This window comes from Dicentrarchus labrax, unplaced genomic scaffold (assembly GCF_905237075.1).
Source record: "Dicentrarchus labrax unplaced genomic scaffold, dlabrax2021, whole genome shotgun sequence".
In the NCBI taxonomy this organism is placed as follows: domain Eukaryota; kingdom Metazoa; phylum Chordata; class Actinopteri; family Moronidae; genus Dicentrarchus; species Dicentrarchus labrax.
Window position 1 is genome coordinate 20,330,090 of NW_026136712.1, and position 17,246 is coordinate 20,347,335.

Sequence of the window (17,246 nt, forward strand, 5' to 3'; positions counted from 1 at the left end):
GTGATTGAAATTCAATCATTCTGGCTCCAAAACATTTGGAGTGAAGTGCCTCGTACTGTAAATTTGAGGATTTCTCTGTATTATTCAGCCTGTTGCTGCCATCTGCACTGCTGAGTGATCTCTATTGTGATTAGTCTGCGTTACCAAATGCTAGAAAACCTGTGAGATAATTCCACTTATTACAATGTAAATTTATTCCTGTATTAAAATGTGTAAAAAAGTTTCAACGATGCTTCAAACTAGACAGGTCACTACACTAATTTCTCTGCATTTACGGGAGAAAACACGTATGAATAAAATCTTAAATCACTTTTCGGATTATAAAGCCAAACCAAGTCAGCAAAGTCCCTCATTTTGAGACTGCAGCACAGAATTATTAGATAAAATATGCAGTCCACTGCTGCTATAGATATGATTCTGTTCAACTTTAAGAACTTCTAGAGTTAGTGGATGCTAAACTCTGCCCTCTTCGACGACGTGGGTGGCTGATGGAAACATGGAAGAAATGTGTCACTGCCACCTCAACAGATGCCTCTATTGATAGTATATCTTGATGAGGAGGAGGTAACATTTTTCATAGGCATTAAAACCCTCATATTTAATGGTAAAAAGGGTGTATACGCTTTTTTTGTTCTTTAATTTGTGTTAGAGGAGGCAGAGTTTGCAAGGTAGTATTGCTGATTAATAAGAGTGTGTGTGAATGAGGGCGATAAAATATGTTGTAGTGTAGACTGTTTACAGTATGTGTGCACTTGTGACTGCAAAAATGAGTATACTGGTGAGGAGGCAGGAAGAGCTGGAATATAAAAGATGATACCGCTGCACTGTTACCGTGTCTTCTGGCTCAAGGACTGAGTCTGTGTGAGCGGAGCTGAATCACTAACATGCCCACACAGATCACATCACCCAGGTACAAACTGAAAGATGCTGCCCTTGGAAGAAGTCAGCTCTTTTGCTCTTAAACACTCTATTGTACAACTGTGGACAGAAGAATGCTGCATTAGTCAGGGGGAAAGCAATGAAAATGCAGCGATTTGTACATTCTCTATTCTCTTTTTTCCCCCTCCCAGTGCTGGACTGTCCAGCTTTGACCCTTCAGAGCTCCCGCAGCCTGGACGCCCTGTCCGACCTGAAGCTGCAGCGGCTGGAGGCGGAGCTCGAGGGGGCGCGGCACGAGGCCCAGGGGGCATGTCAGCGGGAAGAGGAGCTGAAGGGGGAGTGTGAGAGACTGAAGGAAGATATGAGGATGCTGCAGAACAGCCAGAGGGACAGGGTCAGTGTTAGTTTTAGACTGTTTGGGGTGTGCCACATGGGTGGAGTTTACTGCATCTGACAGTTTGAATTATGTCAAGAATGCTATCAGAGAAGCAGTGGACTTCAATACTTTCTTGTGCTGCATTCCCTGGATCATGATTGATTTGCAGTACTAAGAGAAATACATTCGTGTTAGATGGGAAGATTGATACCACTCTCATGTCTGCACATTAAATATGAAACTACAGCTAGCAGCCTGCATGATACTCACTGCCAGAGGCTGGTTAACATAGCTTAGCTTAGCACAAAGACTGGGAACAGCTAGTCTGGTTCTGTCCAAAGGTAAGATAACACAAGACCAATTGTAAAAGCAATTTTTTTTAATGTTTATGCTTCAGTGGACTTCTGGCGGAGGGTTATATATTTACCATACAGACATGATAGTGTTATCAATCTTTTCACCACTCTTCAGCAACAAAGATAATAACTCAAGATGTCAAACTATTCCTTGAGTTCTTCTCACAGCTGATTTGCTGCCCTTTAATGACACATCACAGCATCGTATTACTCACTAAACAGAGAATAAAATCTTTCCAAATACAGTAATTCCTCTCTTTGTTGGACCAATATTGCAAAAAATGTGGGCTTCCTGGATGAGCCATAAAGGTCCACAGTTGTGCATGTATACACACATAAACATGCATACAGCGCTTGAATAATATTTATCAATGACTAAGACCTGTTTTCACCCACGCCCTTTTTTTCCTTTTAAACATGTTGTCTCGATTGGCTCCTGCTGTCAGATTTTGTCCAATTTTCTACCAGCACCTGCATGCTAATCTAATTTCACGCTCTACTTCTGCAGGAAATGACTTCTCCGTGCAAGCAGTGTGATGTGGAGTGGATAAAGAAGGTGGGAGATGAGCAGTAAGTGACCACAGCAGATCTCTGGGCGGAGGGAGAAGGAAGGGAGGGAGGGGGTGGGGAGGGAGAAAAAAAATAAAGGAACAATGGAAGGAAAGCAAGAGCACCAGGTAGTTATGTCAGAAAGGAGAGATATTGGTTGAGGAGCAACGAGAAAAGAAAGAGCAAAAGGAAAAATGTTTGACTAAAAGCTGTTGTTCATCTGTATCTTTATTCTCCTGCTGTGATGTGCTCGGGCCGACCTCCAGGGGCCTCATTAGAAACTAGACGAGCTCTCCATCGCTGGCTAACTGGGTTGAAACACAGTATTAATAAAGGAGTGTTATTGATTGTGCACAAAAAGCTGCATTTACTATATACTACACTATCTGTGCATTCAGCTGTAGCACCATTGTTTCTGTATTTAACACTTGCTCAAGGATGTTTTGGCAGGAGATTGGTCTGAGCAGTAGGGGGCAGTGTAAGCACAGTGTAGGATACCTTCCTGTCCATTTCCTCATGCCTGTGTACTTGTTGGACATCTTTATGAGGCATTAAATCCAGTCCCATATATCTATACATTCTTCCTCCTATTCTTCCATACCTGAAACCTACACAAAATACACACACAAAAAAAGGAATATTAGTAAGATAGGAGAATTCAAGCTCCTGTGTTTTTACTCATTTGTCATTTCTGTCACTTTCAGCCAACAGAGCAAATGTGTTTAACTTGTACTGAGAGGAAAGAAAGTAACTTATCTTTGTGTCAAATTGCCCCAGGCTGTTTACAAGGTGTTGCAGGTAGAAAGAAGAAGAAAAAAAAGTTAAAACCACAGTAGGTTGGCCAACTACTCCCACACAATGAAACCCCAGAAGTGTTTCGATGGGGAACAAACTGAAAGTAAATGGTGCGGCAGTGAAGAGAATTTTTACTGAGTGTGTGGTGGAAGCCCACTGCTTTTTCCAGACCTTGGTCACCTTTTGGTTTTACTCAACAATATCACTTACTCCCACTGAAAACGTACAATGCCTATACTTCGTTTCCTGGTGCTTTTTCTTGTAATTGGGCTCATTTAGTGTAAACTGCACAGATTGATATGGAAGATATTGCATGTGCTTTGGAGCGTATTAACACACCACCCTTGCCCTAATAATCATCAGCACTTTCTGATCTGGAGGAGAGTCTATTGGGGGAAAGTGGGGTTATTTAAAATTGAGGATTTTGTCAGTAAATAACTTTGACTGTGATACTGTAACTATTGATACCAGCAATTGAAAGGAAACTGATTTTATCTTTCATTCTTCACAAGTATTTTTGTGATTACCTAGGCCTGTGGTATTCAAATGGTTTCTGGCATGCCCCCATTCAGAAGCCGTAGGAAGATTTATATCTATATCTATATCTATATCTATATCTATATCATTAACAACGATAGGGGAACCGAAACATATTAAAAAAATGCAAAATAGCATCAGCAAACTTGTTTATTTATTCCCCCTGCATAAATTATATGAATTCAACTTAGATTCATTCCATATTTTTTCCCCTGGTCATTCACAGGCCGTCTTAAGGGACTCCGTGTCCCACTAGTGAGGCCTGCCCCACAGTTTGAGAACCGCTACTGGCCGATTTTCATGAATCATGGTGGAAGGGTGCAATATGAGCCCAGGAAGAACACATTTTATTTTGGAAGCAGATCTGAATCATGGAGCAGATTCACACATTGACCTGTCACATTGTTAGATAGGTCGACTGCACATGTGTGAGCGAGCGTGTCCTAATTAAAGTAAATGCCTTGCCGTGACTAACCATACAACAAACATAAAGGTCACCTCAAACATCACAAACAAAATACCTTGACGGTTGTCTGCACTCTACTGACTGCGCACTTCTTTGTTTTTGTAAAAGCTCTACTACTTCAGCACTCCTCTCATTTTCCATCTGTTTTCTAAGAGACAGTGCAGTTTGTGGCTAATTCTGCAACTTCTCACATCTTTCATGACTACATTTATGGAATTTCGTTTGCCTCACTCGTAACTAATGATACGTGTTCAAACTACCCTCACCAACCACAAGCCAGGGTGCTGTACAGACGCTGGCAGCCACCTGGTAGGGCACCCCCTCCCCTCCACTCTTCAGTATGCAGAGTGACTGACTAATCCCTCTTCAACTTTCACAAAGTGAGAGCCAATTTCCAATAAATCACGACATGATGATTTGAAATTGAAGAGGAATTCCCATTTTTAGTTGGTAATTAAAAAAATTACCAATAAAGTAATGACATGTTTGGAAAATTATATTGAGCCAGGCTTTTTAAACCATTAAATTTAGCTTTTGGAAATAATTTTCACATTTTAATTGATAATTAGCTTCCCCAAAACCCACTTAAAGTTACCAGGTAGCAAAGCTCAACATGCTAAATGTGTTGTGCATCATGGCTTGGTGTGAGAACTGTTTGACACCTCTCTGTGAGGGGTTAAAGTGGTTCATGTGTGTAGTAGAAGTAGAGTGTGACAGAGTGTGGACTGCAGAGTGTGAAAAGCCCCCACCATTTAACACCTGTTCCTTCATGAGGCCGGAGACATGCAGCTTATACATTTCTTTTAAGCAGAGGTGGGAAGTAACGAAGTACAGATAATTCATTGTACTTCACTTGAGTCATTTTGCATTTCCTACACTTTTACAGAAATATCTGTAAACAGAACATTACTTTAGTTTCAATGCATTTAATGTGTGATTATTATTATTATTACTTTACATCATTGACAAAAACGCTGAGTTTCCATTAGCTTTGCACAGAAACAGCCAGAAGAAATCTCCTCAGAGAAACCAAGAGAGTAGTTTTATACTTTAAGTACATTCTACAGCCTGTACGTTTTCACTTTTACTTGAGTAAAGAAGTTAAAACCGTTCAAAAAGAATGCTTCTGCCACCTCTGCTTTTATGTACCAGCAAAATCTTAAGAAAACACAATGTCGTTAATGTGAGTGACTGAGCGCCAGTAGGTTTGAATAAGAACATTTATTAGACAACAAAGAGGAGCTCAGATCTCACAGGCAGCTGCAGTGACGGCTCTTTCTTTGAAACGTCTGATCAGAGGTCAGATTTCAGCCCACACTCTCTTCACTTCATCTCCCACATATATACACGCACACACACAAACACACACATACATACTCTTGCACCTGATCGATTCAGTGGCATGACTCTTTCATCAGCGCCGCATTGGCATTATCACACCCCTCCTACACACTGTACTGTACATTGTACAGTAAGTACGTGCAGTTACAAGCATACAAGCAAAGAAAAAAGGAAACACAATGCAAAATAGGTATGCTGCAAGTGTGCAAAGTATTTTTAGACATACAAAAACAAACAAGGGACCTGCATTTCACACAGAATACAGGCAATGAATGAGAAATGTTCTTCCTGCGTGCGCTCGTGTTCCCGTGTTCACACATCTGCTTTACTACCTGGTGCCAAGCGTGAGTGGTGCTGCAGTCTGACCCGGGTCTCTGACACAGATTGTCGAAACACACAAGCGCATTTTGAAAAGTGAGACAGTACACGTGTGAAAAGGAAGAGGTGCATTAATCAAAAAAAGTGTTAACAAATTCAGCATTTAGAAAGAAAGAAGAACAGTGCAGAGTGTAAACTGAGAGTAGTAAGGAGATGAAGTGGATTACATTTTACAGGCACGTCAATTAATATCAATATTATACTGCATGCTCCACCCACCATGCCAGTAAGTAACCTAATGATTGTGATTTTCCTATTGATGCACTAAATGTTTCTGTATGTTTGCATGAAGCTTTGACCCAAAGCCACAAATATAGTACGTGCATTTCTTTTTTTTTACCACAGACGACCCTGAATCATTTGTTAGTACCAGGTTCCACCAACTCGTACCACAAGGTTGGATGGTGTTTGTTATAAGGTGGGGGATGACAGGGGGTTTGATACCCCACTCTGACTCTGTCTGAGTCATAGAAGGTGGGTGGAAAACTAGGTGGGCCAGTTGCAAAAGCCAACTAACCAGTGGAAGTTATGACTTATATTCAGTTTTTTTGAAATTGTGAACTTCCTTGAAATGGGGTACCTGATTTTATTTTAAATTATTTTAGGGTGATAACCTTAAAAAGCAGTGTATCCTGGTTTTAAACATGTGTGAAGTGAATCACTTGGGTAGGCAAGCATGTTTTCAGTGCACGTCTTTTTGGATAGCTGCAAAGTATAAAGAGGTGCAGAATGAGATTGTAGTTCAGACAAAGTAATATGCAGTGTTCTTTTTAGGTAGCAAGCTTACACACACAAGTGGGAAGACTCAATTAAGTTAGTACGGGGGTATGCTGAGGAACATGTTTTTAATTAGACAGTGTGTTTTATTTGCTGTGTAGGCCGGATACACAAGTGTCTTTCTTTTCTATTCTTTTTTCTTCGGTGCAGTGGAAGTGCATATTTATTCCTACTGACGCAGAAGAAATCCCCAGGATATGCATATGTGTTGTTTGTCATGTTTTTATCTGCCACGATCTCTATGGAAGAGAGAACTGAGTCAAACTCTAATCATGTGCAGGTTAAATGGATAATCGGATGTGCTTTATCAGATCTACTGTAAGTCTGGCAAAAATGTAGCATTTGCCTTCAACAACTGTGTTTTTTCTGTATGTTTCCATTCGTCAGTACTGTTCAAGTTGTCTGTCATACCTTTTTAAATACAGTAATTGATAAAAGAAAGCCACTTGGGTGTACTTTTTTACAGTCAAGACAAGTTTATTTTTATAGCACATTTCACACGCAAAGACAATTCAAGGTGCTTAAGTATGATGCATTAAAAACACAAAAAAGAAAGAACAACAATTTCAAAAGGTTAAAGTGCAAATGAAAATAATAGAAACCTTTTAAAGGAAATGAAAACGCTAAGAACATTCATGATGACTGTTTAAGTTTCAGTCAGGCAGGGCACAACAACCTCGATGTGAAGGTGGTCAAAGTTTAATTTCCTTGAGTTTGCTCATTTATTGTTGCATTTATGAAACTAATCAAAACTGTCTGGTCTTGATACAAAAAATTACTCACACTGGCAGGATAAAGTGATTATCTTAACAGATCTCCAGTTAGATTTCGAGGTTTCACGTCTCGCCCATCTTGCAGTTAAAAGTTTAATCTACCAGTTTCAATGCTAGAATGAGTAAATTTCAGGTCAAGACTGGGGAGTTTATAAAAATTGGTTAGAGATTCGAGATAAGCTGCCTGTTATCAGATGTGGCCCTGGCAGTGACTAACTACTATAGTTGCCTATGCGAAGAAAATCCTTTGCTGTAATGCAACCTGCAATATCTGCTTTTAACCACATACAGTAAATAACACCCTTTATCCCATCTAAGCTCTAATATAGATGCTTAGACATGTACCGTGTGTCTACTTAAATAATGTTTGCCTCGCTGTAATTTATGTTGTGGGATTCAGATCAGTTTCAAGCTAATGAGTTGAGACAAAGTCAGCTCGTTGCCATGGGTAAAAGACACAGAAGCGTGTAAGCCAACCATCCTTGTTTACGGTTCTCAAAATAGAGTTGCTCTGTCAGTACGGCCCCTGAGAGAGTCATGACACATCTTGCATGAAATGGTGTGATTTTATGCACTTCAATTATGCGCTGTGACTTTCTCTCTAAAAATATAAGCCTATAAGCCTCTCAATTAGCCAGCCTGATTTGTGAGGCTGTGTCAGTGCTGCAGAGCTCATTCAGTTTAAAGAGGCGATGAAGATCTGTGATGCAGTTCAGCTGTAGTTGCATGCATTTTGCAATATTAAAGAAAGCCCTCTGATAAACTTCCGTCAACGGTGTGTATGTTGATGATTAAACAGAGATAACAGTGTTTGTATTCTTGTATGGTTCTAATACGTTATCATTCCACCAACATTGTAATATTCTGTAATGACAATGATTATAATAATTACATAATTGCCTCACTTCCTCATTCCTCCAGGGTGAATTTAGCTCTGGCCTACACAGAGTTAACAGAGGAGCTGGGACGCCTCCAAGCCCTGAGCTCCAAGCAGACGGAAATCCTGAGGAAAGCCTCACAGGAGCAGGCTAGTCCAGGTAAGCATCTACAGTACACATATAAACTGCATATCAAAAATGTGGTTTAATGTATTTAGTTGCTTTACTTGAATAAAAGTAGCATCACCACTCGGTAAAAACACTTAAATACAAGTAACTCCTGTATTCAAAATGCTACTTAAGTGACTACTTTTAATAGCTTATCAGGTTTTGTGTATAAAAAAGTAACTAATGATCGCAGCTGTTGAATCAATATAGTGAAGTAAAAAAATACATATATTTTCCTCTGAAATTAAGCGGAGTGGAAGCCATCTAAAGTAATAGTAGTAGTATCAAGCAAATTACAAGTATCTCAAATTAAGTACTGTATTTGAGTAAATAAATTAAATTCCCAGATATAATTTGAATATTTTTCAATATATGCTGGTAAAATTAAATATAATTTCAGTAAAATCAGTACATTACTGTAGGCCTCTAAACAATGGCCTGTGCCACTTTAATGCCATAGAAAGAACTTCTGGTTGTGATTTGTTGCTTCAGTTTTCTCGCTAAATAAAAGATATGTTGATGATGAGTACAACTTTCAAGTGCTAAACAGTAGCAACACCTTTCTCTTCCTGCACATGCAGTCACACACATAGCTAATGTCTCACAACTGTGCAACTACTACCTACCACAAACCCAAAGGCACCTCGTGCTTTGCCTTTAGTGAGCTGTAGATAACAAAAACTGGAAAACGAGGTTGCGTAAATCAATTAACACATTTTTATTCAGCTATGAGATTCATTCTCGGAGAAAAAACCCAACTTCATTAGACGTTTCCTGATGGTGATGTTGTGTCACATTAATTTAGAAAATGCGACTTGAATGGCACCTCTGCGTAATTAGTTACAAGATCGTTCAAGTAATATGATTGCCTCTATTTTTAACAACGAAACAAATACGTGAATGATTGAAATGATCAGCAAAGTGGGAATTTGTGTGTAGCCGTAAAACTTTTCTTGGGTGATACACTGTAAGAGTAAGCATGAACTGAATAGCCCCATTTGAGAGTTTCCTCTTCATTCGGAGAGTGCTTTAGAGCACAAACACCCCCTCCCTTTTAACACCTAAACCAACCGGCCCTAAATGATGTTTCCTCTTTTATATGGGAAGTGGAGCTGAAGTGGTGACTGCAGGGGTGACTGACTCATCAACATATCTCGCAATTACACAAAACTGTACTGTACTTGCGCAGATACAAATCTTTTTTATGAATACATAGAGGAAAATAATGTGCATTTCTATTAAGTGAACATCGTAGTGTAGCGCCTGTAGGAAAGCTTATTTTGTAAAAACCTGCCACGAACATCTCACGATAAAAAAACAAATTAGCAATTTTAATGCCAAACATTGTAAAACCTGCCATGAACGTCTTCCAATAAACTACAGTTTAGCAATTTCAGGGCCAAACAATGAGAACAATCTGTCTCTACCGGAAATGTCCACAGCTAGATTTGTGTGAATGTTGTGGTGCCGGCCTTGGTTATACCTAGCATTACACTATATCTCACATGACCACTTGTGATCAGTTTACACTTCCCCACTCTATATGCCCATAAACACATACGTCATTTGCGGGTTGTGATATGAATCATGAAGTTTCCATTATACTGACTCTCGGGCCCAAATGGAAATCAGACATCGTGTTACGTTTGTCCTCTGTCCACACGAATCCATTTGGCCTGTTGCTATGGATTCTACATGTTGTTTCAAACTATATGACTCCATTGGCAGTCAAATGAGTACAGACTTCTGCTTATGCAGAGGAAGGCAACAGGAGCATTAGTGAGGTCCAACACTGATGTTGGTGAAAAGGCCTAGCTTGCAGGTGTTGGATGGGGTTGAGGTCAGGGATCCCTGCAGCCCAATCAAGTTCTTCCACATCAAACTGGTGAAACCATTTCTTCGTGGACCTGGCTTTGTGCATGCAGGCATGCTGAAACAGGAAAGGAAACAAACACATAAAGAGTTATTAAAATAAGGCCTAATAAGTAGTAAGTAAGTCAACTCTAGACCAAAAGTACAAGCCCAAAGGTATATGCACAAGGGTGTCCACATACTATTGGCCATATAGTGTAGTAACAAGTTACCAAACTTTTCAAATGTGTTTTTACATGTTTGTTTTGTTTCCTTAGTCCAGCGTCACTCTCCCATCCACCACCAGCGCCACTCTCCAGTACCTCAGCGCCACTCGCCCATCTCACAGCGCCATTCTCCAGTCCCGCCTCCACAACACCATTCCCCAATCCAACAGAGACGCTCCCCGGTGCTGCAGCGCCTCTCCCCAGACATGCACCGCCGCTCACCCCTGCTGGACGTCAATGACGGACCGGCCTCTTACTCCTGCCGGCCACCCAGCCAGCACCTGAGGGCCAGTTTCCAGGGCCGTCGCAGTTACTCTGAGGTTGCCGACCCCTCGGCTTACCAGTGCCCACCCCGCTTCTCACTGGACCCTGTCTCCACCCTGCCTAAGCCCCGGCCCTACATTGATAGCTACGCAAAACAGCAGCCCCAACATGTGGGCTCTCCTCATGGTGGACTGCAGCACAGAGTCTCCCCATCTCCCCATCAAGGTGGTGGAGGAGGAGACGGGGGTCTCGGGGAGAGCTCTATGCGCCACTCAAGAGAGATGCCGTTCCCACTGTCTGAGGTGGCCCACCTGCATTTTGAGCCCCCTCCTCCCTCCACACCGGCACCCCAGCCACCACAGTCCTCTGAAGATGAGGAGGAGTGGACCTGCCCGCATCCCATCAGCCCACCGCGGACGCTGGGCGTGCTCTCTGCTGCGGTGCCCAGTGGTGTCATGAGAGGCCCAGCGTCCTGCTCAGCCTTCCCCATCCCTCAGAGGTCTAACACCCTCAGCTGCCACCCACAGCCGGGGTACATGTCAGCAGAGCATGCCCAGTCCTGGCCTTCAATCAATGTGAGTTAAGTGTAAAACTTGATTTCATCTGTGTAAAAGAGTTTGAGTTACATGTTTGAGTGATTCTAAAACCATGAAGTTGCAGCAGTGAAAATGCACAGTGTCCTGTGTCACTACTGAGTTGGTTCACAGGAAATAACTTGTATTTAACCCTTGAGACTATTTCCATTGAATGCTGCTTTTCACACTGAATGTCACAATCATCAAAAGGTTTCAGTGTTTTTTTTCTTAGTTCCTTTAAAGTAGTGGTTAATTCTGAGAGTAATATGAGAAGTGTGATATCAATCTGATGTCTTGTGCGTTAAGTACCACACTGATAAAGGTTCCCTAACCTTAATGAAGCACTTATTTATTTATTGGCCTTTTATTGCCTTTAATTGTCAGTGGCAACTCAAGAGTGACAGGAAATGGGGGGAAAGAGAGGGGATTACACGTACCACAGGTGGGCACGCACGGGCCACAGGTTGGAGTCGAACACATGGCCACTGCAGCAAGGACTCAGCCTCAGCCTCAGCTACCAGGAAGTACTTATTTTAACCAAAAAGATCTTTACCTAATTTTAAAGACATCGTTTTTTTAAACCTAAACAAACATTAACTTTAAGCTTTGTCAGGTTAAAAATAAAAATTTTTCTTACAAGGATTTCAACAGTTTTGGAAGGCACTGACAGATGACGTTGTTCTACGGAGGGGTGGCAGATCAGATCGCTTATATGTGTCGTTCTGGAGGGCAATTCCAAGTGACATACTTTTTTGTTGTTAAATAAGCGCTGTGCTTAACACACATGCATGAAATATTACAGATATTAATCTCCTCTTCTTACTCTTGGAAGTAAAGCAAAGTAAGGTTTCCACCTGGATTTACTACTGGTCAGTTTATCTCATGCCAAAACCCTGTTGTGTAAGTCTGAAGTGATAACTCACCAAGTAGTGATGTAATTTTGTTGCCTCCCACAGAATGACTAATACAATCCTGTGGAGTAAGTAAGTTGAGGAACGCATGTGATTTATCCTTATGCCTAATTGTGTGTGTGTGTGTGTGTGTGTGTGTGTGTGTGTGTGTGTGTGTGTGTGTGTGTGTGTGTGTTGCTCTGCAGCTCTGGATGGAGACCGAGGAGAGTGACATGCGGAGCTGCCCTCTCTGCCAGCTGATATTCCCTGTCGGTTACCCTGACGATGCCCTCATCAAGCACATCGACTCCCACCTGGAGAACAGCAAGATCTGATTGCCATGGCAACCAGCCCGCACATATCTCTGCGGCCTCTTCTTATAGATTATGTAAGAGATTGGCAGACCCGGCCAAATGGAAAGTCGAACGTAGAATCACGAGCGACCTATTTTACGGTGCGAACCAGTTAGCTGTGTGCGGTAATCTATAGGTAGGGACGCAAAATGGGCGCAGGGGCCTGGTATATATGGAAGTACTTAAACACAGGTCTGTGTTGGATTTGTGAGTCCACATGCAGTCCTTTACTGAACGCCCTTAAGACAGCTCTGCCTGTATAATCACTGGCTCTGGTTGCTGATGTTTTGTTATGAGTCTTGTTGTGTGGTTTCAGGCAGTTTCAGGTGTCGTGTTGTTTTTCGCTTCACAGTGTAGTATACTTTGATTTAGCAAAGTAAGCCAAAGAAGAGGTATGAGAGGCAGGCTTGAAAGTTCAGGGGTTCTGCATGTGAAAAAGTTAGTTTAGTGTTTCAACAGTAAATGATCAGGGAGATCTGAGGCGTCCTTTTTTTAACAGACTATTCTCACCACTTAGCTTTAAATACTTTACACCTGCTTGGACATTTTCTATCTCACACACCTACAGTATCTCTTGCAGAGGATTCTGTGCAGTAAGTGCCAAGGACAGTGATCTGGTAGAAGTTGGCTTATTGAAATGATCTGACAGATATACAAAGTCATGTGGGATGATGATTAGTCATTTGAGTGTAGATGTGAAGTTTTTGATGCTGACACTGTGAAGGAATTTTGACTGATTTTCTGTCAATCAGGGTTTGATGCCAGTTCACTTTTTTCTGTTTTTCTATGGCAGTTAAGAAAGTATTAAACATTCCAGTCTCACATTTCAACTACTGAAACCAACTGACAAGCTGGGGAATATGAATGTGAAAGTATGTTTGGATCAAGGCGGTTTTACCCAAACAGAGTTAAGATGATGCCCTGCAGGGCGGGGCACTGATGTGTCTTCTCTACTAGGGAAACATTTTGTCAGAATATACCTTTATGCTTGCGGCCTGTTCAAAAAAAAAAAAATCTAAGTATCTTAGCACTTTAAGTTAGCATAGCCTATACAATGTATATGTTTTCAGTCCCCATATATATTTTCCATGTATAATTTACTATTTATATTGTCAATCTGTAAGGCAAAAAAATATGAAGATATATTTTTGCAAATGTTAATGCACCACATGTCTCATGTTGGTGTCGTTCCCATGTGCTTGCACACTGCTGTATATAGAGGAGTCGAAGATCCAAATCCCACCACATGGGATACTTTTCTGTACAAAGACTTTAAATTATCAACTGGGATTCTCATCGGTCTTCCTAAAGATCTGACCTTCAAAACAGTTTGATGTCACGACTGCCCAGACCACCCAACAAAAAAAACAAAAAAAAGAACACACACAGCTGGCTGCATGAGATCAAGACTTCTGACCTGCTTCGAGGAAAAAGTGGCAGGCTTTTTAGTGTACTGTATTTCTATCTCGGAGATCTGATACCAGAAACATCATCTCCAATCAGCAAAGTTATCTCTGCAGGGTTTCAGCAATGACAATACTCTTCTTTTGATACATGGGTTTAGTTTTTATCACAAGTGGAATCTTAATGCGAGATCAGCTTGTGGGACGTGAACTTCTTTTTTGAGAAAAAAAAAAAGAAAAACAACAAAGTTACACTGATGTCAGCTACTCTGAGGCTTTCAGTTCCATGTGCAGTTTCTAATATGGGGATGTCCCTACACACCTACCATGCATTTAAATTGACTGGAAGTTATTGAAGAGATGAAATGCGGTAGATTAGAGCACATATTGTAGGACTCTCTACAAGCTCTGGAGGCTTTGCTCCAGGCTATGGCTTTACAAGGAAGGTTTAAAGAGAATTTTCCAATGGGGGGGTCAAGGAATATCAGATTAAAGAGTAACTGGTTTATTATGGACCTAGACCTTGTTCTAGCAGGTTTGGACACTGGTTTCATTGGTCACGATTACATCGTAGTCACCTGGTTAATTGCTGAGATCTGGGAAAGCCCCAGTATTGCTAAAAATAGAAGTCAGACAAGTTGCTGAACTGCTGTTGCTGACGTGCCAACTGCTAACACGCCAACCAGTCAGTCACAATAGCTCTGAGCCTTTCCATTTTCTCCACAGAGTGCTGTTTACTTTGAACAACATTTTGTTCAACAAAAGGTTATTGAAGAGTGAAATTAAAGCGGTTAGTTAGCTTAGCTGTGTCACTAAGTAACATTAAGCTCACACTGTCTCATAATTACTCTTTTGTAGAGCAGTTTGTACTGGCGTTCTCTCAAGCTGTGAAGATGACTTGCTGTTGGTCAGTGGTGCAAACTCAGCCAAGTCACTGTCCTTTTAGTGGCTGTAAAAAAGTGAAACCAAGGTTTCCCACTGCGTAACATAATGGAGGCGCCCAGCACTTCCACAAAGAATTTACTGCACTTTTATGAAATATAAAACAGCAGAGACTACGTATAAGGAGTGAGCCTTGTAAATTTCCCCATTGTGGGACAAATAAAGGAATATCTATCTATCTATCTATCTATCTATCTATCTATCTAAACAGTTAATCATGCATTAGGATTGGTTTGATTCAGCCCAGCGGATGTTGATTGTGTTGCATCTATACGTTTATTTAAAGAGGAGCTCAGCTTCATCCTGTGGCTGAAATCAGAAGAAAGTACCTACCACCCCCACAAACCAATTCCTGTGGAAACCCTAAAAACTGTTCAGAATTTCACAAGAAAAAGGTTTCAAGTTCGAAGCAATCTGAAAACAAAAGCATAATTCTATCGCTTGTGTGGGTTCTCTGACTGCTTGTGGTTCTTCCCAATTAGACTTGTTTTTAGCAATGTCGCCAGGCTCAGAGACTTCAGCAATTAACTTGTTGATTACAATGTTACAAAATTATTTCTGATTTTGATTCTGATTCTGTTCCAATAAACTGGAATTATCCTTAAAGAACTACATCCCGAGGTGTACAATAAGGCAGTGCGGAGTTACTTGACCATTCAATCGAAGAGGGCTTTATTGACTCCCAATTATTATCTACTGTATGTATGTTCCTATATCACTCTGTGTAAAAAATATTTAAAGTTGTGTACAGACAGGTATTTTGCAAGTGTGTAAGGCTAATGCAACATGTACTCTATTATTCAACAACTTCAAATTGGAGTGTCTGTAAACCAGTATATATAATCCTAGCCACCACCACACTAAATATGAATTATATGCGAGTTATATACAAGTACTACCCCACACCTTTCCTCTTTTACTCACTATGTAGTGGTATGTCCTACCTCCTATGTAGAACCATCATGTGGGATGTGTGACAGTGAGCACTTTCAAGCTTAATCACATATGACATCAAATGATCTGGACTGACTATACGACCACAAGTACACTAGGTTTAAAGAAAAATTACAAATTAATGTTTGTCTGAAGGTTAGCGTCAGTAATAAGCGTGCTGATGCATATTTTTCTAGTCTGATTTATCATGCAGCAAAGAAAGAAAGAAAGAAGCACAAATGTGCATAGTTGTTTGTCTTCACTGCTGATGATGTAATGTTGCATCATAAACTAGTAGTTCAACTGCATTTGGGAACTTTAAGTTACGACTATGTAATTTGATATGAACTGCAGCTGAGGTCAGATTTCACAAACAATATGATCCTTTTTGCCCCCTAGAGAACAAAATATTTCCTGTATTTTGAAAAACAGAGGACATGGTTAGCAGGTCTTCTTTTGGTCATGTCAGTGTGTGTCGGGGGGGGGGAGCTGCATTGTGGTTAATGGTGTTGGGATGTTGTTAGCAACCGCAACCTGTTGGCCAGAAGCAGCAATGCAGAGCAATCTCACCCTGTATGAGCTTACACATTGCACGCACACACGTTATTTCTGCAACACTACAACACTGCACATACAGAAGCTGTGCTGAGGTCCATCACATAAAGTTTATAATTGCTAGTTCAGGTTTAAGATCTTAATTTTTGTTTAAAAACCTTCAAATCTGCAACCATCTCGTCTGTTTTTCCCCTTTTTTGGGTCATAAGAGCAAACTGACTCCTTGGTTTACTCAGGAGATCAACAGAGAGACAAATCCAGCAAAGGAAAGATCAAATCTGTCATCGTTAGATTCAAATTAAATATTTCTTCATCATGAAATTTCACTCAGATTTACTCAGGCGACAAATGGCTAGGTCCAACAAAGAGGAAGAGTTTTAAAAACCAGTCTGATTGTTCATTCTTGTATAGCTCCACTCTCCTATAAGTAACTAAGTGAGTCAGGTTGTTCTCCTGGGTAACATTAAGCGCACATGGAGACCTCAACACTAATGAACTCTCCACAACACTAATGAGAAGTAATGGCTACTCTACAGCATTTGTGTGGTGGAACAGCACTGCTGGCATTCAAGAACTTTACGATTGTGATAAACAAAACGAAAGCAACAACAGAGTCACTTTTTCTTTCTCTCTCTGTCTGTAAATACCCCTATAAATAAAATGGAACTTGCACTGAAATAATGTATGAACTGGCTTCTTTATGCACAAACCATGATGTCATTTGCTCTCGGCTGCATTTCACATCCTTTGTCTTCACTGATGTTGACTGCAGAGCTTGTGACGCACATGAAGCTTGATATCGTTTAAGGAGTTACACAGTTTGTGTCAAGAGAATTTAAAAAGCACAGATGTGGGTGAAAATCTGGCAACTTCAATTTTAATGCTCTTAGAAGCATAAATATTGCTTGAGATTATCCGAACTACAACAAATAACAGCAGTTTGTGTTCTTTAATATTTGAAAGAGAGCGTAGAGTATGAT

At 40.8% G+C, this 17,246-nt stretch overlaps 1 protein-coding gene across 1 annotated transcript in view; it reads left to right on the forward strand.

The window, feature by feature from the left end:
• tbkbp1 (TBK1 binding protein 1) overlaps positions 1-16,947 on the forward strand; it is a 58,323-nt gene extending 41,376 nt beyond the window's left edge. The window contains exons 6-10 of the mRNA XM_051418177.1: positions 1,071-1,273; positions 2,120-2,181; positions 8,149-8,264; positions 10,403-11,190; positions 12,287-16,947. Coding sequence (XP_051274137.1) covers positions 1,071-1,273; positions 2,120-2,181; positions 8,149-8,264; positions 10,403-11,190; positions 12,287-12,415 — 1,298 coding nt within the window. The 3' untranslated portion in view covers positions 12,416-16,947. The remainder of the gene's footprint in view (positions 1-1,070; positions 1,274-2,119; positions 2,182-8,148; positions 8,265-10,402; positions 11,191-12,286) is intronic.
• Positions 16,948-17,246: the final 299 nt, after the last annotated feature.